General features: G+C 39.0%; 1 protein-coding gene across 1 annotated transcript; it reads right to left on the bottom strand.

Annotated features, from left to right (window-relative positions):
* Positions 1–1,775: 1,775 nt before the first annotated feature.
* LOC310949104 (mucin-2-like) lies at positions 1,776–22,289 on the bottom strand (the record flags this gene model as incomplete). The annotated part of the gene is made up of 44 exons (XM_083916437.1): positions 1,776–1,986; positions 2,074–2,197; positions 2,277–2,316; positions 2,420–2,548; positions 2,650–2,748; positions 2,872–2,994; positions 3,091–3,131; positions 3,218–3,322; positions 3,429–3,606; positions 3,698–3,729; positions 3,810–3,910; positions 4,124–4,193; positions 4,348–4,523; positions 4,631–4,841; positions 4,934–5,117; positions 5,279–5,526; positions 5,616–5,790; positions 5,879–5,971; positions 9,195–9,551; positions 11,112–11,287; positions 11,483–11,611; positions 12,641–12,797; positions 12,891–13,130; positions 13,388–13,567; positions 13,692–13,802; positions 14,302–14,440; positions 14,562–14,713; positions 15,105–15,157; positions 15,898–16,164; positions 16,253–16,379; positions 16,455–16,549; positions 16,709–16,873; positions 17,345–17,482; positions 17,688–17,757; positions 17,840–17,953; positions 18,054–18,204; positions 18,296–18,410; positions 18,509–18,634; positions 20,735–20,951; positions 21,052–21,176; positions 21,270–21,360; positions 21,602–21,716; positions 21,806–22,061; positions 22,214–22,289. 44 exons carry the CDS (start codon positions 22,287–22,289, stop codon positions 1,776–1,778), a joined length of 6,282 nt encoding a protein of 2,093 aa, XP_083772563.1.
* Positions 22,290–24,100: the final 1,811 nt, after the last annotated feature.

Consider the following 24,100-nt stretch of genomic DNA (forward strand, 5'->3'; position numbering starts at 1 on the left):
ATCTGAGCAGTATTGTCACTACCTCAGAGAAAAGTCTCTACATACACCATGCTCAAATCACAGCAGTATGTGGCCTGTTAGAAATGTACTCACTGATCCTTAAACATGTGTGCTGTGCAGCCAAACACTGTTTAAACCCACATAACTTTATTTAAAATACTAGTTGAGACCTCAAAGCTTTCAAAGATAGTTTACAAATGTCCCGCTGTCTGAACTGGGGAAATATAATTATGATTAAAATTAAAATCATGATTTTACTTAGAATATTTACATTTGATGACGCATGAAGTCTCACATTTAAAAGCAGATATATGAAAAAATTAATATTATAGATGTATATTAGTCTTTCAAGGTTGACATGATTCCTAGATTTATGGAAATTACTTTCCAAACATCAGTTTCTTCAGTGAAGTTGCAATAAGGGCTGCTGTGTGGTTTCTATGCACTGATGCTGCCTCTGATTTGAAGCTGGTCGTCTGCATGCTGTTCCCTGATCGGTTAAAGACTATGAATGAGACCGAGCTCTTGGCATGGCCTGTTGATTCACTTCACAAGCATCAGAGGACTAGTTAAGTCCAATCATATTCAAGCAGATGCAGAGCAAAATCACCTGACACTTCTCACTATTAGTGCAGTGATGACAGCTAACATCTAACTGTATAAATATTTGCTATTAAAGGTCAATTCCTCAATACATCTTTATCCACAATGTAATATTAATCCAGGGGCATAAGAGACGGAGGGCTGAGATTATTGATGCAGGAGGAAAAAACCCATAACCTGACTCTCGTGACGCTGATGAGAGCAACGCAGGGAAAAGCCAAACCCCGTCGGGAGAAGTGCGAAAACATCATTTCCACCGACAAAAGCCTTCAAAGCCGTTCTCTGGTGTTCTTTTACAGAATAAATATTCTCTAGATTGGACAACACGGATGAAACAGCAGCACCGATGTTGATGCCTGCTTCCTCGATGCGAGCTGCCATTGTCGTCTGAGCAGTCGCTTCTCCGCTACATCACATTTATAAAAACCCGCCCGGTGGTCTCGACCACCTGAAATCATTTTCCTATGGAGCGATTACAGATGGTTATGTGGAGCTAGCGGAGTCAAGGCGGAACGAAATTCATCTGGCGATAGTCAGGTTAGAAAACCCGGCCCTCTGCACCTTGGACAGCACACTCACATTGTTGCACAGACTGTGCAGGTTTAACCTGACTCATAACCAACGCTGATTAGGAGTTCGTTTGGCAAACTTCATTAGATTTTCTCTGTCACACGTTACCAGACTGATCTGCGGGTAAAATACAATGGAGGATCGGGATGGTCTCACAAGGCTAGTGCAGGTCAGATCTTCAGTTCAGATGGCCACACCTGTCTCCTTCTCCACCTAGATTCACCTTATCTTCTCTATCAAAAGCAGTCTGTATTCAGTTCTATAGTGTTCCAATAATATTTTTTTGATAAAACATTTGTATAAATTCCTTTCATTGTGAGGGACCACGTAAGATTTATAATTTAGATCTGTGTAAAATTAGTAATACATGTACTTTTAAATAGACATGATAGTTATTTTCAAACAGCAAGTCAACAATAAAGGTTGGCACAAACAAGAAAATAGAAGAGATGAGACGTCTCACAGAGTTGCATATTTTTATTGATCAATTGATAAATATTCTGAAAAGACGATTGCTTTGTTAGAGATGTAAAGATTGTTAAGACAATAGGGGAAGACATTTTTACATCCCACACCCATTATTGCGATGGTAGATGTCTTTATTACACCAGCTTAGAGCTTCGCCTCCTGCGAGCAGGTTGTGCAACAGCTCCGTTGCAGTCTGTGTAGTTGCAGCCACACTCCTCCACATGGATGTATGAGTAGGGAACCACATCTCCATTCAAACAGTGCAGGTCAACAGTGCGGTTGCTGGAGCGTGTCTCCCTACAGCAGGAGCAAGAATGCTGCATAACTGCTGCTGCTTCAGAGTACCTGAAGAAAGCAGAGGCGGGATTGATTAATAAACTATTAACAAACTTTCACTATCCGAAGGAATGAGAAATATTAGTGATGTCTTACTTGGTGAAAGTGTTGCAGGTTCCTTCACAATATGGCATATCTACCGCCTGGTAAGACTGACAGCCCTTGTGCATAATATGCGTTTTTATGGATTGTAACTTGCAGCCCAACTCCTTCTCCACACCTTTTCAAAAAACACACACAGTTAGCTTGTTTTTATCCAAGTATCTTCTATCCAAATGTAAAGAAAACAGCATACTCACAAATTTTACAACAGCCATTTGCAGCGGTCTGAACTGTGCCCTATGGAGAAAATTAACAACATTTACATAATTTGTTTTAATATGTTTTTTCACAGACACAGATAATCCAGATTCATTTGTTGAAAGTGGCAAATGACACTTACAGGTTGACAGTTGCTCTGCTGGAACGGCGGGCACACAATGTGCGAATTGAACGTTGTCAAAGTGTCACCGATCTTGATACAGGTGTAATGCAGACACTTATTCTCAGGTGGTGACCAGGTATCTGCTGGCTGGAGAGTAATGAGATTTACAAGTATATGAAAATACTAATATATAATATGAATTCTGAGGTGATGTAGGCTATTAAGCCAAGAAAGATGACCCAACTTACCTTCAAGAGCTTCACAGTTTCATTCACATTGATGACACAGTGCGTCTGTACACACTTCCCACAGCATTCATCAGAATCGGTTTCCACATATTCATATCCCTGAGAGAAAAGGCACATTTTTTTTAGTCATGTCCAGTTTTACTCTCAGTAAACATTTTCTGAGAAAAAAAGTTTTATTGTATGTTTTGTGTATATGAGTTGAATGGGTGTAGTTTTTCTTACCATGTCACAGTTTTCTTGACATTTCTGAAACTCACAACTTATCTTGAATAGACCAGAATGGGGGTCCACCTCATTGGTACAGACACAATCCTGACATAATGGCCCAGGAACAGAAGAGCCAGGCTAGAAAATAATGAAGACATTTTTTTTAATTATATTTTAGTGTTTAGCCATTCAATTAATTAATACAATCATTATATATTTCCATTTCTTATTTACCTGGTATTCAGTGTCTTTGTGGACACAAACTCTTTTAGGCTCTAGAAAAGATTTAGACAACGATAATTACGTAAGAGTGCCCCTCTATTCAATAGGCTTTATATAAACTATGAATTAATGAGCTCACCACATGTACGTTCTGGACAACATTTTCCTTCAGGAACACTGACAACTGGTGTATATCCTACAGGACAGTTCATGATCTTTACTGGGCATTTGCTGCTTTGACATTCTGTGGAGATGATAAAATGGTGGCAGTGAATCGTTAAGAGCCATCAATACATTATCAATGTACATTCACTGTAGAGACAAATGTGAATTGATGCTACATGTCTTACGGCAAACAAAGGTAGAACAGCAGCGATCTGATGGATTAGTTTGGTTCACAAGGACAAACCCGGGACCAGTGCAGTTCGTTAAAGGTGTTGTTGGGCATGTCTTAGGCTTGCAAGTCACAGTCTTGGTGGACTCCTCACAGATGCAGTTTTGGCATTTGTACTCAAACCTCTCATTAAACTGAAAGAACAAACCACAGCAGTGACCTACTGTCTCTTGCAAGTAAACAGGACAACGTAGGATTTGAACTGACTATGAATAGAAGACTCACCTCACGAGGAACACCCTCAGGATCAAGACATCCTGTTGAAAAATGAGCACTTCATGTTTGATACAATATATTCAGCTCAATGTTAATACTTGAGGATAAAGACCATACTTACCACACTTATTAACACATATTCCAGAGTCTTTGTTGAAGAGTTTCATTCCATCAGGGCAAAAGCAGCCCTCAGTCGTGAAGTTCATGGTTGGTTCATTAGAACTGTGATATTGAATCATCAAGAAAGAACAGTTAGTTTATGTTATTTCTTTCAGATCTCTCTCTTATCTAATACAGTGTATTCTACTCTACTTATTGCTATTATGCTGTTAATAGGAAATATGTGTTGCCACTATCCATTATGATCTTTGTCTCAGGAAATGTAAATATGCACAATGAACTGGATTTTTTTAATTTTTTTATAATTAAACGTACTTGTCTTCACAGGTTGGCTGTTCTGCAGGACCACATGGTTTGTAAACTTTGTTTGACGGGCAGTCACTTGCTGTAGGTGAAGAAAACAACTGTTTAGTATATACTGCCTACCTTCTGTATATAATCAAACGTGAAGCAGTCTGTTAAATGTGTGCGAAATGTGACAAAAGTAAAAGATGTCATGATTATAGCATTTGAAGTTAAAATAATGAGGGTTTGCTTACCACACAGCCTGGTGTGGTTCCTCCAGTGCAGACAAACCCCAGCCTGAGAACAAGCTGCAGCATAAGTCTGCAAACTTGTGCACTCCACTGCTGGGTTGGAAACATGACAGCTATCAAAAACACAACCTTGGTAGAAATTGTCAGGGGAGACAAAGGGATGGCACGCTGCAAAGAGACTGTAAAAGAAAAAACACAAACACAGATAAAAATTGTGTTTTAACTCCAATATGTCAGACTTATGGGGGAAAATATGAACTACTACTATGTATAAGATAATTTCTACCTGCTCCTAAGCAGGTGACAAATGGAGTCTGGCTTGCATGGAGTTAAGATTGGTGGAGGTTCAGGTGTATTAGTGGGGAGTACAGATGGTATGTGGCAGTTGGGTTGGTAAATGTGTTTTGCAGGCCAATAGTCGGCCATAACAGCACAATTTTCCACCAGCTGGCCTCCAGGCAACCTGCAGTCATCAGCCTGGTTGTTATTGCATGTTCCTGCGGGTGGAGTCACAAAACAGTTTATACTGCAGTCAACCTTTAAACTAAATATTTCCCATTATGGCCACTGGACAGAGAAATGTTCTTACCACAATGGCCCTGTGTGTTACTGCCAAAGTTTTGATATGGAAGATTGAGACTAAAGCCAGTTATTCCAAATGTAATGACCACTTTTAGGCGAGGGATCTCCAAAACCAAGTTAATGCCAGAGTCCAAGATCTTAACACCTTGGTGTGAGTAAGGTAGTTTCAGACGTACTCCATTTTTCAGTGCCTGCAGTGAAAAATTGAATACACTGTAAAATAAACTATGACAAAAAGATCCACAATTGCTACATCTACTACTACATTGACAATAATATTCCACTGCAAGATAGTGTGATGAGTTTTTCAGAATATACAACAAGACTTTGACCACATTGTTTATTGTTTTACCTCCAACTGAGCTGCTCCAAGAAGGTTATGATTTATGAGTGTGACAACTTCAGATTGGTATGATATAATTATCGATCGTGGACAAGAAACATCTTCAGTGGGATCACAGTAGACATTGTCAATATAAATGTTCAAGTTATATTTTGGTAAAATCTCTTCCATCAAGACGTAAGTACAGTTTCCTTGATAACTGTAGTATAAGCCATCAAATGTGATGTAATGAGGGTCTCCCCAGCCTTCACATACACCTGAAAAAAAGTAAGAAAGAAAATGTTTAAAAAAGAAACATGAGTAAATACATGCAGTCGAACATAATTTTAACCACAGAATGGCTTACAGTCACACGCGTAATGCTGGCAGCAGCGGTACTCATCATACACAAGAACTGGCTTCTTTCCATTGGCACAAGTGATTTTCGCAAGGGGTGGACATTCATATGGAACTATTTCAATTGTATTGTTCTCAATGCATTTGGCCATGGTGCAGTTGCACAGGAGGAAGGTCTCATTTTGCTGATGCAAAGAGAAAAAAGGGGACAATCAGTATAATGAAAGCAAGTACAGTATATATTTAATGTGCTAGGTCCATTGAGATTCTTACTGATACATCCCATTCAGGGCAGGTAGGTACAGGTTTTGTGGGTGTGGGTGTAGGCATGGTGGTGGTCCCGCAAAATATAGTCTCGTTGCGAATCTCACAAATATTAGAACATATCATTGTGAGACATAAACCTGATCCAATGTGTTCCATGTTTAATATTACTTCCCCTGAATATGAGAAAAAAGATGAAAAATAGATTACACAGTGGTAAACCGTAATTTGTTTTGTAATATGAATTATGCATATAGCTTGTCAGTGAATGACATAACTGCAGATTTTTTTTCTTACCTGGCTCATAATGCTTTCCGTTAACTATACAGAAGCATGGAGTGGGATGAATAACTGAACCAGTTGATGGAGACCCTGATGTTGGCAATGTGGGACCAGTGAAAACTTCATCAGTAGTTGTAGTGGTAGGTACAGTTGGTGGGGTTGTAGATTTTGTGGTTGTGGTTGGTGTTTCAGTTGTAGTAGTAGGTTCAGTTGGTGTTTCAGTTGTAGTTGTAGGTTCAGTTGGTGGGGTTGTAGATTTTGTGGTTGTTGCTGGTGTTTCAGTTGTAGTAGTAGGTTCAGTTGGTGGGGTTGTAGATTTTGTGGTTGTGGTTGGTGTTTCAGTTGTAGTAGTAGGTTCAGTTGGTGGGGTTGTAGATTTTGTGGTTGTGGTTGGTGTTTCAGTTGTGGTAGTAGGTTCAGTTGGTGTTTCAGTTGTAGTTGTAGGTTCAGTTGGTGGGGTTGTAGATTTTGTGGTTGTGGTTGGTGTTTCAGTTGTAGTAGTAGGTTCAGTTGGTGTTTCAGTTGTAGTTGTAGGTTCAGTTGGTGGGGTTGTAGATTTTGTGGTTGAAGTTGGTGTTTTAGTTGTAGTAGTAGGTTCAATTGGTGTTTCAGTTGTAGTTGTAGGTTCAGTTGGTGGGGTTGTAGATTTTGTGGTTGTGGTTGGTGTTTCAGTTGTAGTAGTAGGTTCAGTTGGTGGGGTTGTAGATTTTGTGGTTGTGGTTGGTGTTTCAGTTGTAGTAGTAGGTTCAGTTGGTGGGGTTGTAGATTTTGTGGTTGTGGTTGGTGTTTCAGTTGTGGTAGTAGGTTCAGTTGGTGTTTCAGTTGTAGTTGTAGGTTCAGTTGGTGGGGTTGTAGATTTTGTGGTTGTGGTTGGTGTTTCAGTTGTAGTAGTAGGTTCAGTTGGTGTTTCAGTTGTAGTTGTAGGTTCAGTTGGTGGGGTTGTAGATTTTGTGGTTGTAGTTGGTGTTTTAGTTGTAGTAGTAGGTTCAATTGGTGCTTCAGTTGTAGTTGTAGGTTCAGTTGGTGGGGTTGTAGATTTTGTGGTTGTGGTTGGTGTTTCAGTTGTAGTAGTAGGTTCAGTTGGTGTTTCAGTTGTAGTTGTAGGTTCAGTTGGTGGGGTTGTCGATTTTGTGGTTGTGGTTGGTGTTTCAGTTGTAGTAGTAGGTTCAGTTGGTGTTTCAGTTGTAGTTGTAGGTTCAGTTGGAGGGGTTGTAGATTTTGTGGTTGTGGTTGGTGTTTCAGTTGTAGTAGTAGGTTCACTTGGTGTTTCAGTTGTAGTTGTAGGTTCAGTTGGAGGGGTTGTAGATTTTGTGGTTGTGGTTGGTGTTTCAGTTGTAGTAGTAGGTTCAGTTGGTGTTTCAGTTGTAGTTGTAGGTTCAGTTGGTGGGGTTGTAGATTTTGTGGTTGTGGTTGGTGTTTCAGTTGTAGTAGTAGGTTCACTTGGTGTTTCAGTTGTAGTTGTAGGTTCAGTTGGTGGGGTTGTAGATTTTGTGGTTGTGGTTGTGGTTGGTGTTTCAGTTGTAGTAGTAGGTTCACTTGGTGTTTCAGTTGTAGTTGTAGGTTCAGTTGGAGGGGTTGTAGATTTTGTGGTTGTGGTTGGTGTTTCAGTTGTATTAGTAGGTTCAGTTGGTGTTTCAGTTGTAGTTGTAGGTTCAGTTGGTGGGGTTGTAGATTTTGTGGTTGTGGTTGGTGTTTCAGTTGTAGTAGTAGGTTCAGTTGGTGTTTCAGTGGTAGTTGTAGGTTCAGTTGGTGGAGTTGTAGATTTTGTGGTTGTGGCTGGTGTTTCAGTTGTAGTAGTAGGTTCAGTTGGAGGGGTTGTAGATTTAGTGGTTGTGGTTGGTGTTTCAGTTGTAGTAGTAGGTTCAGTTGGTGTTTCAGTTGTAGTTGTAGGTTCAGTTGGTGGGGTTGTAGATTTTGTGGTTGTGGTTGGTGTTTCAGTTGTAGTAGTAGGTTCACTTGGTGTTTCAGTTGTAGTTGTAGGTTCAGTTGGTGGGGTTGTAGATTTTGTGGTTGTGGTTGGTGTTTCAGTTGTAGTAGTAGGTTCAGTTGGTGTTTCAGTTGTAGTTGTAGGTTCAGTTGGTGGGGTTGTAGATTTTGTGGTTGTGGTTGGTGTTTCAGTTGTAGTAGTAGGTTCAGTTGGTGTTTCAGTTGTAGTTGTAGGTTCAGTTGGTGGGGTTGTAGATTTTGTGGTTGTGGTTGGTGTTTTCGTTGTAGTAGTAGGTTCAGTTGGTGTTTCAGTTGTAGTTGTAGGTTCAGTTGGTGGGGTTGTAGATGTTGTGGTTGTGGCTGGTGTTTCAGTTGTAGTAGTAGGTTCAGTTGGTGTTTCAGTTGTAGTTGTAGGTTCAGTTGGTGGGGTTGTAGATTTTGTGGTTGTGGTTGGTGTTTCAGTTGTAGTAGTAGGTTCAGTTGGTGTTTCAGTGGTAGTTGTAGGTTCAGTTGGTGGAGTTGTAGATTTTGTGGTTGTGGCTGGTGTTTCAGTTGTAGTAGTAGGTTCAGTTGGAGGGGTTGTAGATTTTGTGGTTGTGGTTGGTGTTTCAGTTGTAGTAGTAGGTTCAGTTGGTGTTTCAGTGGTAGTTGTAGGTTCAGTTGGTGGAGTTGTAGATTTTGTGGTTGTGGCTGGTGTTTCAGTTGTAGTAGTAGGTTCACTTGGTGTTTCAGTTGTAGTTGTAGGTTCAGTTGGTGGGGTTGTAGATTTTGTGGTTGTGGTTGTGGTTGGTGTTTCAGTTGTAGTTGGTGTTTCAGTTGTAGTTGTAGGTTCACTTGGTGTTTCAGTTGTAGTTGTAGGTTCAGTTGGTGGGGTTGTAGATTTTGTGGTTGTGGTTGGTGTTTCAGTTGTAGTTGTGGGTTCACTTGGTGTTTCAGTTGTAGTTGTAGGTTCAGTTGGTGGGGTTGTAGATTTTGTGGTTGTGGTTGTGGCTGGTGTTTCAGTTGTAGTAGTAGGTACAGTTGGTGTTTCAGTTGTAGTAGTAGGTTCAGTTAGTGGGGTTGTAGACTTTGTGGTAGTTGATGGAGTTGAATGGGTTGTGTTTTGACATATCACTACCTCACAACAAAGTCTGATCCTATAGTTGAAACACTTTCGTGGAGGTCTGATCTGGTCTTCTCGTCTACATATTAAACCATATCGTAAATCACAAGAAACAACTTGACCAGTTTGACTAACAAAGTCATTATAGTCTTTGTCTGGATAATCTGATGCTCCACATTCAAGTATTTCCGGATTTTCACAGAGTTTTATACCACTATTTGTGATGTTCTCATATGTTTCCCAGTCACTTTGGTCCAGGCTTGGGTTATGCACATCATACCAGTCTGACCACTCACACGTTGTAATACACGGTGGGGTTGGTTCAATTGGTGGGGTTGTAGATTTTGTGGTTGTGGTTGGTGTTTCAGTTGTAGTAGTAGGTTCACTTGGTGTTTCAGTTGTAGTAGTAGGTTCAGTTGGTGGGGTTGTAGATTTTGTGGTTGGGGTTGGCTCTTCAGTTGTAGTAGTAGGTACAGTTGGCGGGGTTGATGTTGGTGTTTCAGTGGTAGTTGTAGGTACAGTAGGTGGGGTTGTAGATTGTGTGGTTGTGGCTGGTGTTCCAGTTGTAGTAGTAGGTTCAGTTGGTGGGGTTGTAGATTTTGTGGTTGTGGTTGGTGTTTCAGTTGTAGTAGTAGGTTCAGTTGGTGTTTCAGTTGTAGTAGTAGGTTCAGTTGGTGGGGTTGTAGATTTTGTGGTTGGAGTTGGCTCTTCAGTTGTAGTAGTAGGTACAGTTGGCGGGGTTGATGTTGGCGTTTCAGTGGTAGTTGTAGGTACAGTTGGCAGGGTTGTAGATTTTGTGGTTGTGGTTGGTGTTTCAGTTGTAGTTGTAGGTTCACTTGGTGTTTCAGTTGTAGTTGTAGGTTCAGTTGGTGAGGTTGTAGATTTTGTGGTTGTGGTTGGTGTTTCAGTTGTAGTTGTAGGTACAGTAGGTGGGGTTGTAGATTGTGTGGTTGTGGCTGGTGTTTCAGTTGTAGTAGTAGGTTCAGTTGGCAGGGTTGTAGATTTTGTGGTTGTGGTTGGTGTTTCAGTTGTAGTTGTAGGTTCACTTGGTGTTTCAGTTGTAGTTGTAGGTTCAGTTGGTGAGGTTGTAGATTTTGTGGTTGTGGTTGGTGTTTCAGTTGTAGTTGTAGGTTCAGTTGGTGGGGTTGTAGATTTTGTGGTTGTGGTTGGTGTTTCAGTTCTAGTTGTGGGTTCACTTGGTGTTTCAGTTGTAGTTGTAGGTTCAGTAGGTGGGGTTGTAGATTGTGTGGTTGTGGTTGTGGTTGGTGTTTCAGTTGTAGTAGTAGGTTCAGTTAGTGGGGTTGTAGACTTTGTGGTAGTTGATGGAGTTGAATGGGTTGTGTTTTGACATATCACTACCTCACAACAAAGTCTGATCCTATAGTTGAAACACTTTCGTGGAGGTCTGATCTGGTCTTCTCGTCTACATATTAAACCATATCGTAAATCACAAGAAACAACTTGACCAGTTTGACTAACAAAGTCATTATAGTCTTTGTCTGGATAATCTGATGCTCCACATTCAAGTATTTCCGGATTTTCACAGAGTTTTATACCACTTTTTGTGATGTTCTCATATGTTTCCCAGTCACTTTGGTCCAGGCTTGGGTTATGCACATCATACCAGTCTGACCACTCACACGTTGTAATACACGGTGGGGTTGGTTCAATTGGTGGGGTTGTAGATTTTGTGGTTGTGGTTGGTGTTTCAGTTGTAGTAGTAGGTTCACTTGGTGTTTCAGTTGTAGTAGTAGGTTCAGTTGGTGGTGTTGTAGATTTTGTGGTTGTGGTTGGCATTTCAGTTGTAGCAGTAGGTTTAGTTGGCGGGGTTGTGGGTTTTGTGGTTGTGGTTGGCATTTCAGTTGTAGTAGTGGGTTTAGTTGGTGTTGTTGGAACAGTTGTAGGAGAGCAAGGTTCATTTTCAAATATCACTGTTGCATTCCTGCATATTGCATAGTAGCACATTCCCAAATTGTCAGTGACATTGAAAATAACTTCATCTTCCTCGTATCTTGTGTTGTTGTAAAAGCAACCTGTACACACTTCCACACACATCCCGGTCTCTTCATCAAATATGGGCTTATCTTCTGGGCATACAGGGTAACAACCTGTACAAATCACAGGATAAAACATCATACATTAGTGGGGGGTTTTCTTGGACACTGAAGCTGGTCAGGTGGTTTTCGAATCTCCTTTCTTAATTTGCCACACCAAGTAAGCCGCACTGGACCAGTTCAACATTTAAGATTTAAACTGGCACATTAACGGGCGTCAAATTTAGACATTTTGAATTAACCTCTTACCTTCCAGGTTGGGTAAAGGTTTGCCACAATTTTCTTCTGGATGCAAACATGTCTTGTAGCAAGGTTTATGGCAAGGGTTGTAGTGCCACTTACATTCACCTGGGTTGTTGTAGTAATCACAAAAGACAGCTAGGGAGAAAAGATAAAACATATGTTTTTTAACTACAAAGCAAGGAGTCACTGTGCGTCATTCTGTGGGTGTCTGTAATTCACATATGTTGAGAACTGTTCACCCAATCTACTTCACACTTATAACTTACAGCAACACACTTGGTGGGTGTATTGCTGGACACCCAGTGAACTATTCTTTGTTGATGAACTTTGAATAAATAAAAAGAAAAAAGACAAATCCCTCATAAATACTGGAAACAGCTTTCGATGTGTTTTTTGAATGCTCTGAACAATAAAACACAACTCATCTTCTCTAGCTTCTGTGTGGTTCACACATTATGACTTAAAACTTATGAACACACAGAGGTTGGAAGAACCACTTCCCAACTTGGGAAATGGGAACATTCAAGGTGAATATGAATGCAACAAGCATATATCAGAGCTAATTACGGATACAATTAGATTTGCAATCGTTTCTGAGTCAGTACAAGCATCTGCTGTAATTTCGCAGACACACAATCCACCAAAGAGCAGATGTCAAAGTTAAAGTCACCTCTCTTCTACTCACACACCAACGTGTATCTTGCGTAGAATGGACAGTAAAGAAGCAGCCTTAGTTGATTTATATTTTGTATTAAAAATCTGAAATTAATACTGCGGGCCCAGTAATCTGCCCGCCCTGAACGGGCACAGCCCTAGTGTTTAAAATAAAGAAAATGTTTATTTTTCACTCAGTTAAGACTTAAACCTCAAGTGATAAATTCTTGCATTATATTTCTATTATTTGTTTAATATTTTTCATTTAGTTGAGTTAACTTGGGAAGTTATCACTTACTCAAAGTCATCATGTGTATAAACAATTGCAGTCTTTAAAAATATACCCTTTGATGTAGCATGCACTGGGGCCTAAATAGTTTCTGTAATACACACCAGCTTTAATTACATTTGATGCTCATTCACATATTAAATCTGAAATAAAGTTAAGTTCTTAGCGCCAGAAAAGGTTAAAAAACCTTAGCTTAATCTGAGGTTAAAATTGTTACTTACGACAGATTTCTGGAGTTCTCCATGCAACACAGACAGAAGCCTCATTACAAGCTTGAGCATAAGCTGCTACTGCTGAGCAGAAACACTCGCAGTCTCCTCCAGAGTCACAGGCACACGAGTCTTTCACACAGTTCTCATAAAACGGAAGGGGATCTACCTGTTCATTAACACAACATAGCCAGATTTTTTAAAATGTGTTTTCAGCCATCAAACTTTAAATAATCATGAATAAAAACAAAGGTGTCATTACCCTATTGTGGCAGTCTTTGAATGTATTTCCAGTTATAATGCTGCACATCATTTTTGCCCAGTGATGTCGATTTGGTCTTGCTCCACAAGGGTCAGCATTTATATCCACATCTGGGCACTGGCTTGACAGTTTCCAGCTGTTTGCAAATTCTAGTGGATTGCTCACTACCATCTGACCCTGGGTGGTGAAGTCGTTTTGTCCATCGCCATCAAAATCTCCACACAGGCCACATACCTCTCCCTGTTTAGCCAAACAAAAGGATTCAGTGACTTCTTTATACCACATCAATGCTCTTTGATATTACAAGCAACACATATTGACATAGTATTTACCTCTTGTTATGAATAGTGTAATAATTGTTATACTTTTCAGCAATGTTAATATACTTTACATCAATACGATACGAAGTCTACAGACGACATATGAAAACTCTCATTCTAAAATCTAGTATGGTAACGGATTTCTTTATAATCATTTAAACAAGTGTTGTGACTCACGCTGTGCTGTGGTTCCAGGATGATGCGAACAGTTGTTTTTCCATCCCACATCACTACCAGACCGATGGCCGATTCTATCACCACATACAAGCCAACCTTCCTTATTTTGTACTGAATCTCAGCACCATGTCCCAGGTCAGACTCTTCATGTTTACCCTTTGATAGTTTGACCTCCTTTCGCTGTAATGTTAGGGAGATTTGTGTTGCATTCATTGTAATGTAGAAAACTGCAGTTTGATATATGACATAATTAATTTAATTATATCCAATATTCAAGGCAGAATGCAGGTGTATGAGGTCTTACCCCCAGTTGGATTCTGACAGTTTTGGAGCATGTGGTGCCTGTAGTTCCACATGGTACATTTTCTGTGATCACTCCAAAGTTGTCCTGTACTGTTTTATTGCCACAGTTGTTCTGAAAAGAAATGGACTCATTAAGCATTTTGCATGTTTTAGGGACAAGTGTCAAATCAAACTTCAGCTTGTCTTTTACTAGTCCAATTTGAGATTGTTTAAGAAAAGCTGTGACACTAAAAAGAAGGGGAATTGATCCCAAGGAGAGCGATATCTGCATTTTTCATTCATATTCACTTTATTTTTTATTATGACAAGCAGTCACCTTAAAGTGAATGAAGTTAAACATAACAAACAGTCTTTGGTGTTCAATATTAGCTGGAATCACTACGTTCTACTAAATCATGCGCAACATTTACTGTCCAACACCTTATTTGAGTGTCTGAAATTTAAATAATAAAATTACAGTTGAGCTTAAGTGATGACACAAATATGAACGTACAGTATGTGTATGAAATCTCAATTCAGTGCTCACTATGACTGTCCGTTGTATAGCCAGTAGTGAATGAGTGTGAAAAGGCATGATTTCAGACACAGCCTTTTTGATTTGTTTTGTTTACCTTAACAGCAACATAGGCACAGTGTCCTTGGAACCCGTAAGTGCGCTTATCAAATGTATTGTAGTGACCACTCCCATAAATAATGCAAGTTTGTGGGCATTTTTTCTCACTGCACTCCCAGCTTCCACTTTTGCAGGTGCTAGATCAGAAATGGTTACATATAATACAGCATTTTAAAGACAATACAATCACGTAAAACATGCAGGAAAATATGGTAATATTTATGCTATATTACACTTTGATTAATAACAAGTGCATACCAGTTGTTGCACTGGTCACGGATTTGTGATCCAGGGGCATAAATATGCCCATCATGCTGACATGGACATTCATTCTCTTTCACACAGGAGCCTTTGCCATCATCAAGGAGGCCACCTGGACACTGACAGCCAGATTCACACTCTGTGGAGTCCTGGGAAAACAGAAAGATTGCAGCAATAGAAAATAAGAAACTGATACTGATACTAATAAAAATCACTGTTCAAAACTCTCTAGAAGCTACTTTAGAAACTAGTCACTTTCCACCTAACATAATTCCACCATTAAATTCAGAAAACAGACAGATGCAGATTAAGTGCTCACACAATCATTGCTGTCCAAATTTAAACAAGTTCGAGCACAGTGCAGTCCCAGCTCTCCTGTGCTCGCAGCAGAGCAGTTGAAGAACACTTTTGGAGAAGGGCATGCTGTAACAGAAGTAGAAACTGATTTATTATACTGTACATATTAACTATCCACCAGGTCAGAATCTGTATCAACCAAATCCTTGTGTTGTAGTAAACAACAACAACCAAAAAACGTACTTGATGAGCGGGCTCTCCAAGAATGGCAATGAAGAATTCCATTGGTACAGACACTAGAAATAAAACAAAGAAAAAAGATGACATGCAAAACAAAAGTGCTTGAAAACAGTCTAATTTATTGAAATATTACATACGACAGGGATTACAATCATGTCAGTCCTCGTAATTAAAGTATAATTGTAGCGTAAAAGCATCCCATGGTCTTTTTCGTCATGAATACACATCAAATAAGCCATTTTTTCATCGATCACCTATTAACAGAGAAATCCTGGAGAGTCGCTAGCAGCTAGACGGTGCTGGACCATCCAAAGCGTTTTTTTTTTAACCACTAATATTGCTCAAAATAGCACTTAACCTCTGCAGTAGCAGTTCAATACTTTCCTCCTTGAACTGAACTCCGGTGCATTCGATAATCGACTTGTATGGGCTGTCAATATGGACATAGTCAGCTGCTCAGGCTTGTAGCATTGTAAAACACCCTTTTTTAATAAACTACGTTGTGGGCGCTTGATTTTATGTGTAGGGACTCTTATCATGCTACTGCAGAGGTTTGGTGCTATTTTGAGTAATATTAGTGGTTAAAAAAGCTGTTTTGAATGGATCAGCGCTCCGCCCCAAGCTACTCAGTGTTAGCCATGTCTAGCTGCTACCAACTCCCTGGAACTCCTCTGTTAATAGGTGATCAAGTAAAAAACTGTCTCAATGGCTTATTTGATTTATATTCATGCTGAAAAAGACCATATGATGCTTTTAAGCTACAATTACACTTTAAGTTTGTCACTAAATTGCAAACAGTTGACCCACCAGTGCTCGTCTTTGATGCTGATGGACTTTCCGGACTTGATGTAGGCTTCGTTATGGTAGCAGGGACATTTTGCCATCGGGACGCAGATGCCGTTTTCATTCAGGAAGAGACCCTCAGAGCAGGAGCAGCCGTCCACAGGCAAGAAGTCAGAAGTGCAACTTTGCTGCATTGCCCCCAGTGACCTGCAAGTCAACTGGCATCTCTGGTGCTTGTAAGAGAAGATCTGAGATGCTGGGCAGCTCCTTGTGTATTTATCTGTTTTGTGCACATTGTGAGAATGGTCATTTAATAGTTTTATGACTATGACTCAACTTTTCCACCACATAATGAAAGGAATCCTTACCGCACACGTTCTCTCTCCAGCCTGTCAAGAACACTCCCTTTGATGCACAAGCCCGAGCATAGGAGGAGAAGACGGCACACAGGCAGTCCTCACTCTTCTCACAGTTACAGCTAGCATAAGTGCATCGCTGCAGTAGAAAGCAAAAACTTTCAGAGAACTATAGTCCCATCAAAATTTAAGTCAAACAAATGATTTGCAGTACCTTGTAGTACACCTCAGGATCCACAGTTGAACGGCACTGTGCAAAAGTGCTGTCTGGGCTCAGCAGCAAGGCACACCAGTGTTTAGCGTACAACTCTGAAGAAACAATAACTCTTTATTTTTAATATCCACAATGCTGTTAAATGTCTAATTGTCTTAAACATTCTTGCAGACTGGAAATTAGTGTTCAAAACTGTGAATCAGTCAAAGAAATACACGATGTAAACAGTAGAATAATCAACCAGTGCTTTTTACCGTTTTCCACACTGAGGGAACAGGGGTCCTTAAGTCTTTCCTCTCTGTCTCGGCACATATGGTTAGCCTTCCAGGAGTTACTAAACGTTGCGGCTGTTCCCTCCACGATACTTTGAGGAGTCTTCATGTCATCAGACAGCTTCATGTTGTAGTTCCCACATAAGCCTGAAGAAACCAACAGAATTTCATCAGCACTTATACACAGATAACAAACATTTTGCTGAAACCACAAATGGGAAAATTGAACATTGCAACAAGATGATAACTCACAGGAATATAAATTCTGTTAATTTATTTAAATTAAGATGAAATGAGACAAGAAAAATTTATATCAAGCACTGAGAATGGAGGGTTTGTAGTGCGGTGATTCCACAGTTTTGTTCATGTAGAGAGAAGAATACGGGAGGAGATACAGTGGGTGTATATTTGAAGCAAAAAACGTAATTTCTGTAATAAATAATACCTATTAAATAAAGAGTACTACCAAATAGTAACATGTAAATATGTGTACATCTGTCCAGCACTACTTGGCCACCAAGACTTGTGGGTGTTTAATTAATTTGTTATTATAAATGTACTGTAATCAGACATAGGTTTTGATAATGCCACTTCTTGTAAAACAAATGTAAAACTCACCCCGTGTCTTTGCTCTGTAGCTCTGTTCCATGCTGACATAGACTTGCATGACAGGCACATGCTGGATCTGAATTTGCAACCCAAAACTTGTCTGGAGCATGATGTGAAAGGATGAAGCGTGAAATATGTTGACGTCACCTTTGGATCGAGAAAAATACATAATTAAATAGTAAGAGCATTTGCTGATACCATAGCATAAATGAAACATGGCAATAATAATAATAATTATTTCTATTCTAGAAAACAAACAGAAAAACAAACAAACTGCAATTTCCCAGCTTGGGATCAATAAAGTATTTCTATTCTATTCTATAAGATGTTTCATCAACAGTGTCTGCCCCACCTGAGTGGTATGGCAAACTGATGATCTGCATGTTCTGCTTCACTGTGCCATCAGATGTGAACATTAATACCTGAATAAAAACAGAATTGATCATTTGAATGTTGCAGATACCAGCGTGAATCTATAAAATGCTAAAGACTTCTTTAACTTACATTGTTTCTGTCATTGTTCAGCAGGATTTTAACGCTCTTAAGACAAGTGTCAAACTCTTGATTTGCACACGGCACCAACTGAACCAGGATGGTAAACTTCGGACTTGCATCATCCTAGAAAATATAGAGTGCAATTAAATAGATCTTTTTTTAAGTTCTTTTTACATAAGCTGATATATTTTCTGCCATTTAGTTGTGCAAAGCTATGACTCACCTTCTTTTCCACTTTAGCTAGGGTATAATAACAGTCTCCATGGAAGGTGTAGGTTTTCCCATCAAAGGTTGTTACATGTGAACCCTCTTCAACTGCACATGTAGCGGGTGTTTGAAGGCTCTTACAAGCCCATCTTCCCTCAACACATGTACTGAAACAGCCCAAATAAATGAAGTTAACATTAAAAATCACAATTAAGGAGAGCAGATGAGAATATCATTTTAGTGAAATATCTGACGTACCATTCCTCTCTGTCCTGCCGGTAAACCTCACCGGAGTTATAGATTTTGTTGTGTTTGCATTGACAATCAGATCGAGCAATACACCCTCTCATTGAAATATCATCAAACACAGTTCCTGAAAAAGACAAATGTGATATGACATGAACATTCACAGACTAGGATGCTGAAATCTGAAAAAATATTTAAGGTTAAGTAAATGTGAACAGCACCAACCAGGAGGACAGAAGCAGCCGTCCATTTTGTGGTCCTCACACAGTGAACTTGTGTCTAGAAGTGTGCATGTATCCATGCAAGGGAAACCACTCTCTTCATAAACCATGTTGAACGGGCACTGTTTAGCTGTGAAGATACGGAACAGTTAAAAATACACAGAGGTAGGTATGAGTTTATTTGAAATACTCAAAAGTATATCAAGAGTGGAAGTAATTTAATCTTTGAATGGAAAAAAAAATGTTTTCTTTTGAGCACTTATTTTGCTCACACTCATTAATTAGTTTTTTTATTACATTTTATATTTTTTAATTAATTCAATCTTTATTTAATCTTGAGGAATAAGCAAGCGCATGCCCCCATTTCCAATGATATCGAAAGTACAATTGAAACAGAATACATTCACAAAGAAAATAATTTATGAGAAAAAAAACAGCACAAGGTTAGAAGCAATTGCATTCAAGAGTGCAGTAGTCTGTAATCATGGTTTTGAATTGACCTATTGGTATAACTTTGTTAAGTTTGAATGTTTTTTGTAAAATGTTCCAAGAGTGTGCAGCACAAAAGCCAGAAGCAGTTTTCCCAAATGAAGTGTTTGTATGTGGGACTTCTAGCATTAGCCAATCTCTGGAACGAGTCAGAAAGGACCAATTTAATAAGGAGGTGATAGATGATGGCAAAATGCCATTAAGGGCTTAATAAATAAATAGGAACCAATGACTGTCACTTCTTGCTGACATACGTAGATGTCCACCCAACCTTTTCATACATGTTGCAATAATGTGTAGAAAAACCGTCACCAGGATGGAATGATAGACTAAATCCAGAGGGGTAAGAGAGGATGCAGAGGTGTGTCTGTAACATCACCATAATCCAGGACATACAAGAGAACGGCCTCAACTATCCATAGCTAAAATTAGCTTTGTTTCTGTACAAATATCAATTTTTTTTGTCATAGCTTGCTAGCAAGTGTGCCAATAGGAAATTTCAGTGTACATTTTTGATCCAGCCATATTCCAAGGTATCTGTACTATGTCCATTATTAGAGTAATATGGTAATACACAAGCTGTTATCCATAATATCACCGACTCTAGAGAATAGCATATATTTATTTTTGCTTGTGTTCAGGGCTAATCGCAAAATAAAAAATGCATCTTGCAATTTGTCAAAAGCTTGTTAAAACATTTCAGTTGCTGCTTGTTTTTATTTTATTATTAGCAAATCAATACAGAACTGTATCATCCTCATAAAGATGAGCTTTACAATTTGTTTTAGAGGATGTAATATTCAATGGTAAATGGTGAACAAGATAGGACCCAGTATTGATCCTTCTGGAACCAATTTTTACAGTGGTAAAGATACAGAACGATAATTTCCCAAAATGACCCATTGCTGTCGAGACAGATAGGCCTGAAACCATTTTCAGGACTTATTATCAAAACCAATAACACTGACCTCTATAGGAGCATAACATGATCAACAGTGTCGAAAGCTTTCGTTAGATCAACAAATGGAGCAGCACAATATTTCCTTTTATAGACAAAAGATACAATATAATTTATAACCAACGTAATAGCTCTGAAACCTGATGTGATAGACTGATGTGGATTTAACAGAATTCTTGAGAGGAATGACTTTAGCAGCACAGGACAGTTTGGAAATTGGACGAGAGTTATTTAGATCATTTAAATCAACTATGATCGATGTCAGCCAGAAAGCTATACATATATGGCCTTTCTTTATGCAGAGTTCCGTATTTTTTACCTCAAAGTTTGATTAATCCCCTGATGCAAGAGCTGCATGACTAAATGTTGTTATGTTCAGACAGAAACACTGCACCTTTTCTTCAAAGAACAATTAAAGGAGCTGTTCTCAACATTCAGAGCATCAATATAGCAGCAAATAAATATTTGCTATGTAAAGATTACGTGCAATAATGGTGTCCTACGAAGAGCGTGAAGTCTGTCTCCCTCTATGTGTGTTGTGATCTGAGTTTCTGTTATTAGTTTAGATGGCATGCCCAACTGTGCATACAGCTGTAATTCACGTACTAGGGAACAGTCTGCAAAGCCCTATGGAGGTCATCCCAGTCTACCTTTTTCTTCAGAATTTCAAGTACAGCTCCTTTATAATGAATTGCTTTTCATTGAGCTGATTTAAGTACTTTAGTACTCCACCGCTCATATTTTTTTAAATATAAAGATTATAACAGAAAGGGAACACGTTACCACAGAACTGAGGTGTCCTCCAGTTGGGGGGCTTCCCTCCTGCATGTGAACACTGTCTAGAGAACTCAGATAGTGTGCTGCAGCCACAGAAGTCATTTGTGCTGTTGGCACAGCCACACATGTCCTGCACGCAGGCCTGGATGTAAGGTTCAGGGTTAATCAGTTTGGTGCAGGAGCTCCAGTGCTCTGAACGCAGTATCTGGTTACAGTTGGTTTGCTAAAAGGGAAAAAGAGACACAAGTTACTGAGTTGCAAATGCTACACCTGTTTATTATCAAATATCAATGTTGCTAACACTTGGTGGAAAATGAACTCACAAACTCCTTGCATGAATCCAGAACAGTCTGTGATTCATCTTCCTCCTCAAAGGGGTCCTCACAATCATCGTTTGGACGATGGACTTTCTGTTGGTTGCCAAATTCAATGGGGCTGATTTTACGACCTGTATTTGATTGTAATTATAATGTCAAATATCAAAGACACAGTGGATGATTGTAAAAATGCAATAACAGATAAAGTTAATAACCATATATACCATTATGTATGAACTCATCGTGGACAGAAACACCATTGAAGTCTCCACAAAGTCCACAAGTTCGGTTTGCGTAATCAGTATCCAGTTCCACCTACAACAGGCAAAAGAAGCTTTTTCATAAATTAAATAACACTTAAACATGAAAAATATATAAAAAATATATACAACATAACTGTAGCTCTATGTTCCAAAATCATCATTTAGGAGTCTTAACTAAAGTGTTGTATCGTATACATGTATTACAACACACTATTATAATATAAACATGTGCTTGACCTGCGTTACTTTAAAGAGAACTGTGTGTAGAAATATTTCTGCCTGGTGTATCGTACCATGACTGCATCGTCACCGTTCCACATGACAGTGATGCCGACTTTAGATTGGAGCTTGAAGTAAACATAATTTTTCTCCAGTTGTACCCCTGCATTGTAGTACGGCATTGTGATGCTGGAGAAAAAGAGATTTGTTTCTTTAAGTGTGATGCAAAATTATCATTGAAAAGAGAAGTACATTTGGCGATATGGTCTTTGACTTACGGGAGATCATTCACAGTGACCATGTCCTTGGTGAGGTAGACCAAAAGGTCATTGATGGTGACCACCACATGGCTGACTGTCGGGTCTCCATCTTTGTCTTTCCTCTTGATGTGCACGGAGAATTCCCGGTAGGACTCGTGGCAGTCTGAAGCCAGGTTGTACTCACACATACCAGGGAACTGGTACACATCACCGTCAAACGTCTTGAAGTGCTCTCTGCCCCATGTGCTGCAGATGCTGCTGACATGGTTGCGAACTGAGAAAGATTTTAAAGTTTTTGAAGAAAACCGTTTATTTAATGCTCTACATGACTGATCCTAGAGACTGAAATAAATAAATAATAAATCATTTATTGAAATATATGAATAAAGCAGATTAATCCATCCACACAATTCTGAAAAACCTTACCCAGTCTGGCCTGGACATCGATGACACTGCCAAGAGACACAGCGAGGAAACACAACCCCAAACATTTCCACCTCATGGTTACCACTGTGGGCTTTCTGTCACCACCAAAGACGGTAATAGTCAGACTGGACTTGACAGCCCTTTATATTGAGATTGCACTTTTTTTGCTCACGCCTTCTGTCTGAGTGGGAATTGAAGATTTATTGCCAAGACACAGCAAACATATGCTGAATGGATGTCTGACGCCTTTCACAAGTCCAATATAATCATTCCTACATCCTCCTTACTGCTCGATTGAACAAATATGCACTATGATTAAGAATTTATATTCTTAGAGAAATGGGCTGCAATGAAGCAGCTGACAGTGTGCACCTTTTATTAAGTTAAACTTAGGTAGTTACTTCTGGGTTAGAGCTAGCAATAAATCAGTGTCACAGAGTTGAGGATGCTAATTCTACTTTTTAATGTAGTGATGAGAACTAATCAGCCATGATATATTGATAGGATATTATTATTATGATTTTATGAAAGAGGAAATAAAAATATGTTTTTATTGGATTACCGTCCAATCCTGTCACACCCAGCGCCAGCTGGGATGTGTTTGAGCATGCAACTCTGCAATGGATAAACAAGTATAGATTACTGATACAGCCTACATAAGAGTCCGTCAAGTTCAACTTCAAGTGGTTTCATTTGTAATTTCTATGTGCAGAGTATTCAGAAACTAAATGCAACATAGATACAAATATGAAAGTAAGGAGTAAAGATTATCTCTAATGGTTTTTGGCTGTCAACACTATGAGCAGTGTTACAGTTATTGTGTATTGCATGGCAATATAAATATAATGTTGTACAACTGAATAATAAAACTATGAGAATGGTGTAAGTATAAATAATGCCTAACTGTTGTTAACTGTTAGTGCAATGGAACAAAGATCATGATCAGAATCAGAATCAGAAAACCTTTAATGTCCCGCAGACGGGGAATTTCTTTTGTCAGAGTTACAATTATGAATGGATGAAAATGTAAATATAAATAATGCTGTGAATAATATACCGTAAATAATGTCAATATGCATTACAGTATGTACTTTATCAATAATGATAGTGATAACAAGTTAATGTAAAATAGTAAAAAGATAAAATTTAATTTTGACAAAATTACATTTTGATGAGCAAATCAATAAACAGAGGCACTGTGAGCACCAAGGGAAGTAGAGATATGTTCATATAACCTTAATGTAGGTGACCTTCAATTACCTCAAACCTTGACTGTGCGTGCCCAAACAATGGGTTGAACAGAGTCAGTGTCACTCTGTCTGCCATCTGCTTTATATTTGATAGGCAGGTGGATCATTCATAAACCTACCCACCAACATGCTTGTTCTTTTCAGGGCAATCACGTTTCTTTCTAATCCTATTCACGGCAGGGTTTTGGCAATATCACTATGTAGTAGGCCTATAATGTGAGCACATATTGAGACAGCTAATGCTATCCCTGTTTCTGTTTTGCAGACCATGTTGGAAATCAATGAGAATGAATGCGATTTGCAAGTCAAAAAACGACCTTGAAGACCACGTTTGAACTGATGCCGTCCCTAGGAAGAAAAAGACTGAAGTGTTGAACAAATATTAACAGGTGACTTATACAGACTTGTACAACACTAGCACTCACTTCTGCTATTACAACTAAGTTTTAACACATATATTTTACCAAACCACATTTCTCCAAAATATCAAAAGAAGGAAGGGGATGCATTACATTTGTTAGCCTTCAAGAATAAACACAATGCATGTTATTTCAACTTTATCTGTTGGTGAATCCATAAATTACATTAAATAGTCATAAAGCAGTCATTCATGTTGTTTTACAATCTTTTTTTTAAT

Source organism: Echiichthys vipera (genome assembly GCF_963691815.1).
Source record: "Echiichthys vipera genome assembly, chromosome: 7".
NCBI lineage: Eukaryota > Metazoa > Chordata > Actinopteri > Perciformes > Trachinidae > Echiichthys > Echiichthys vipera.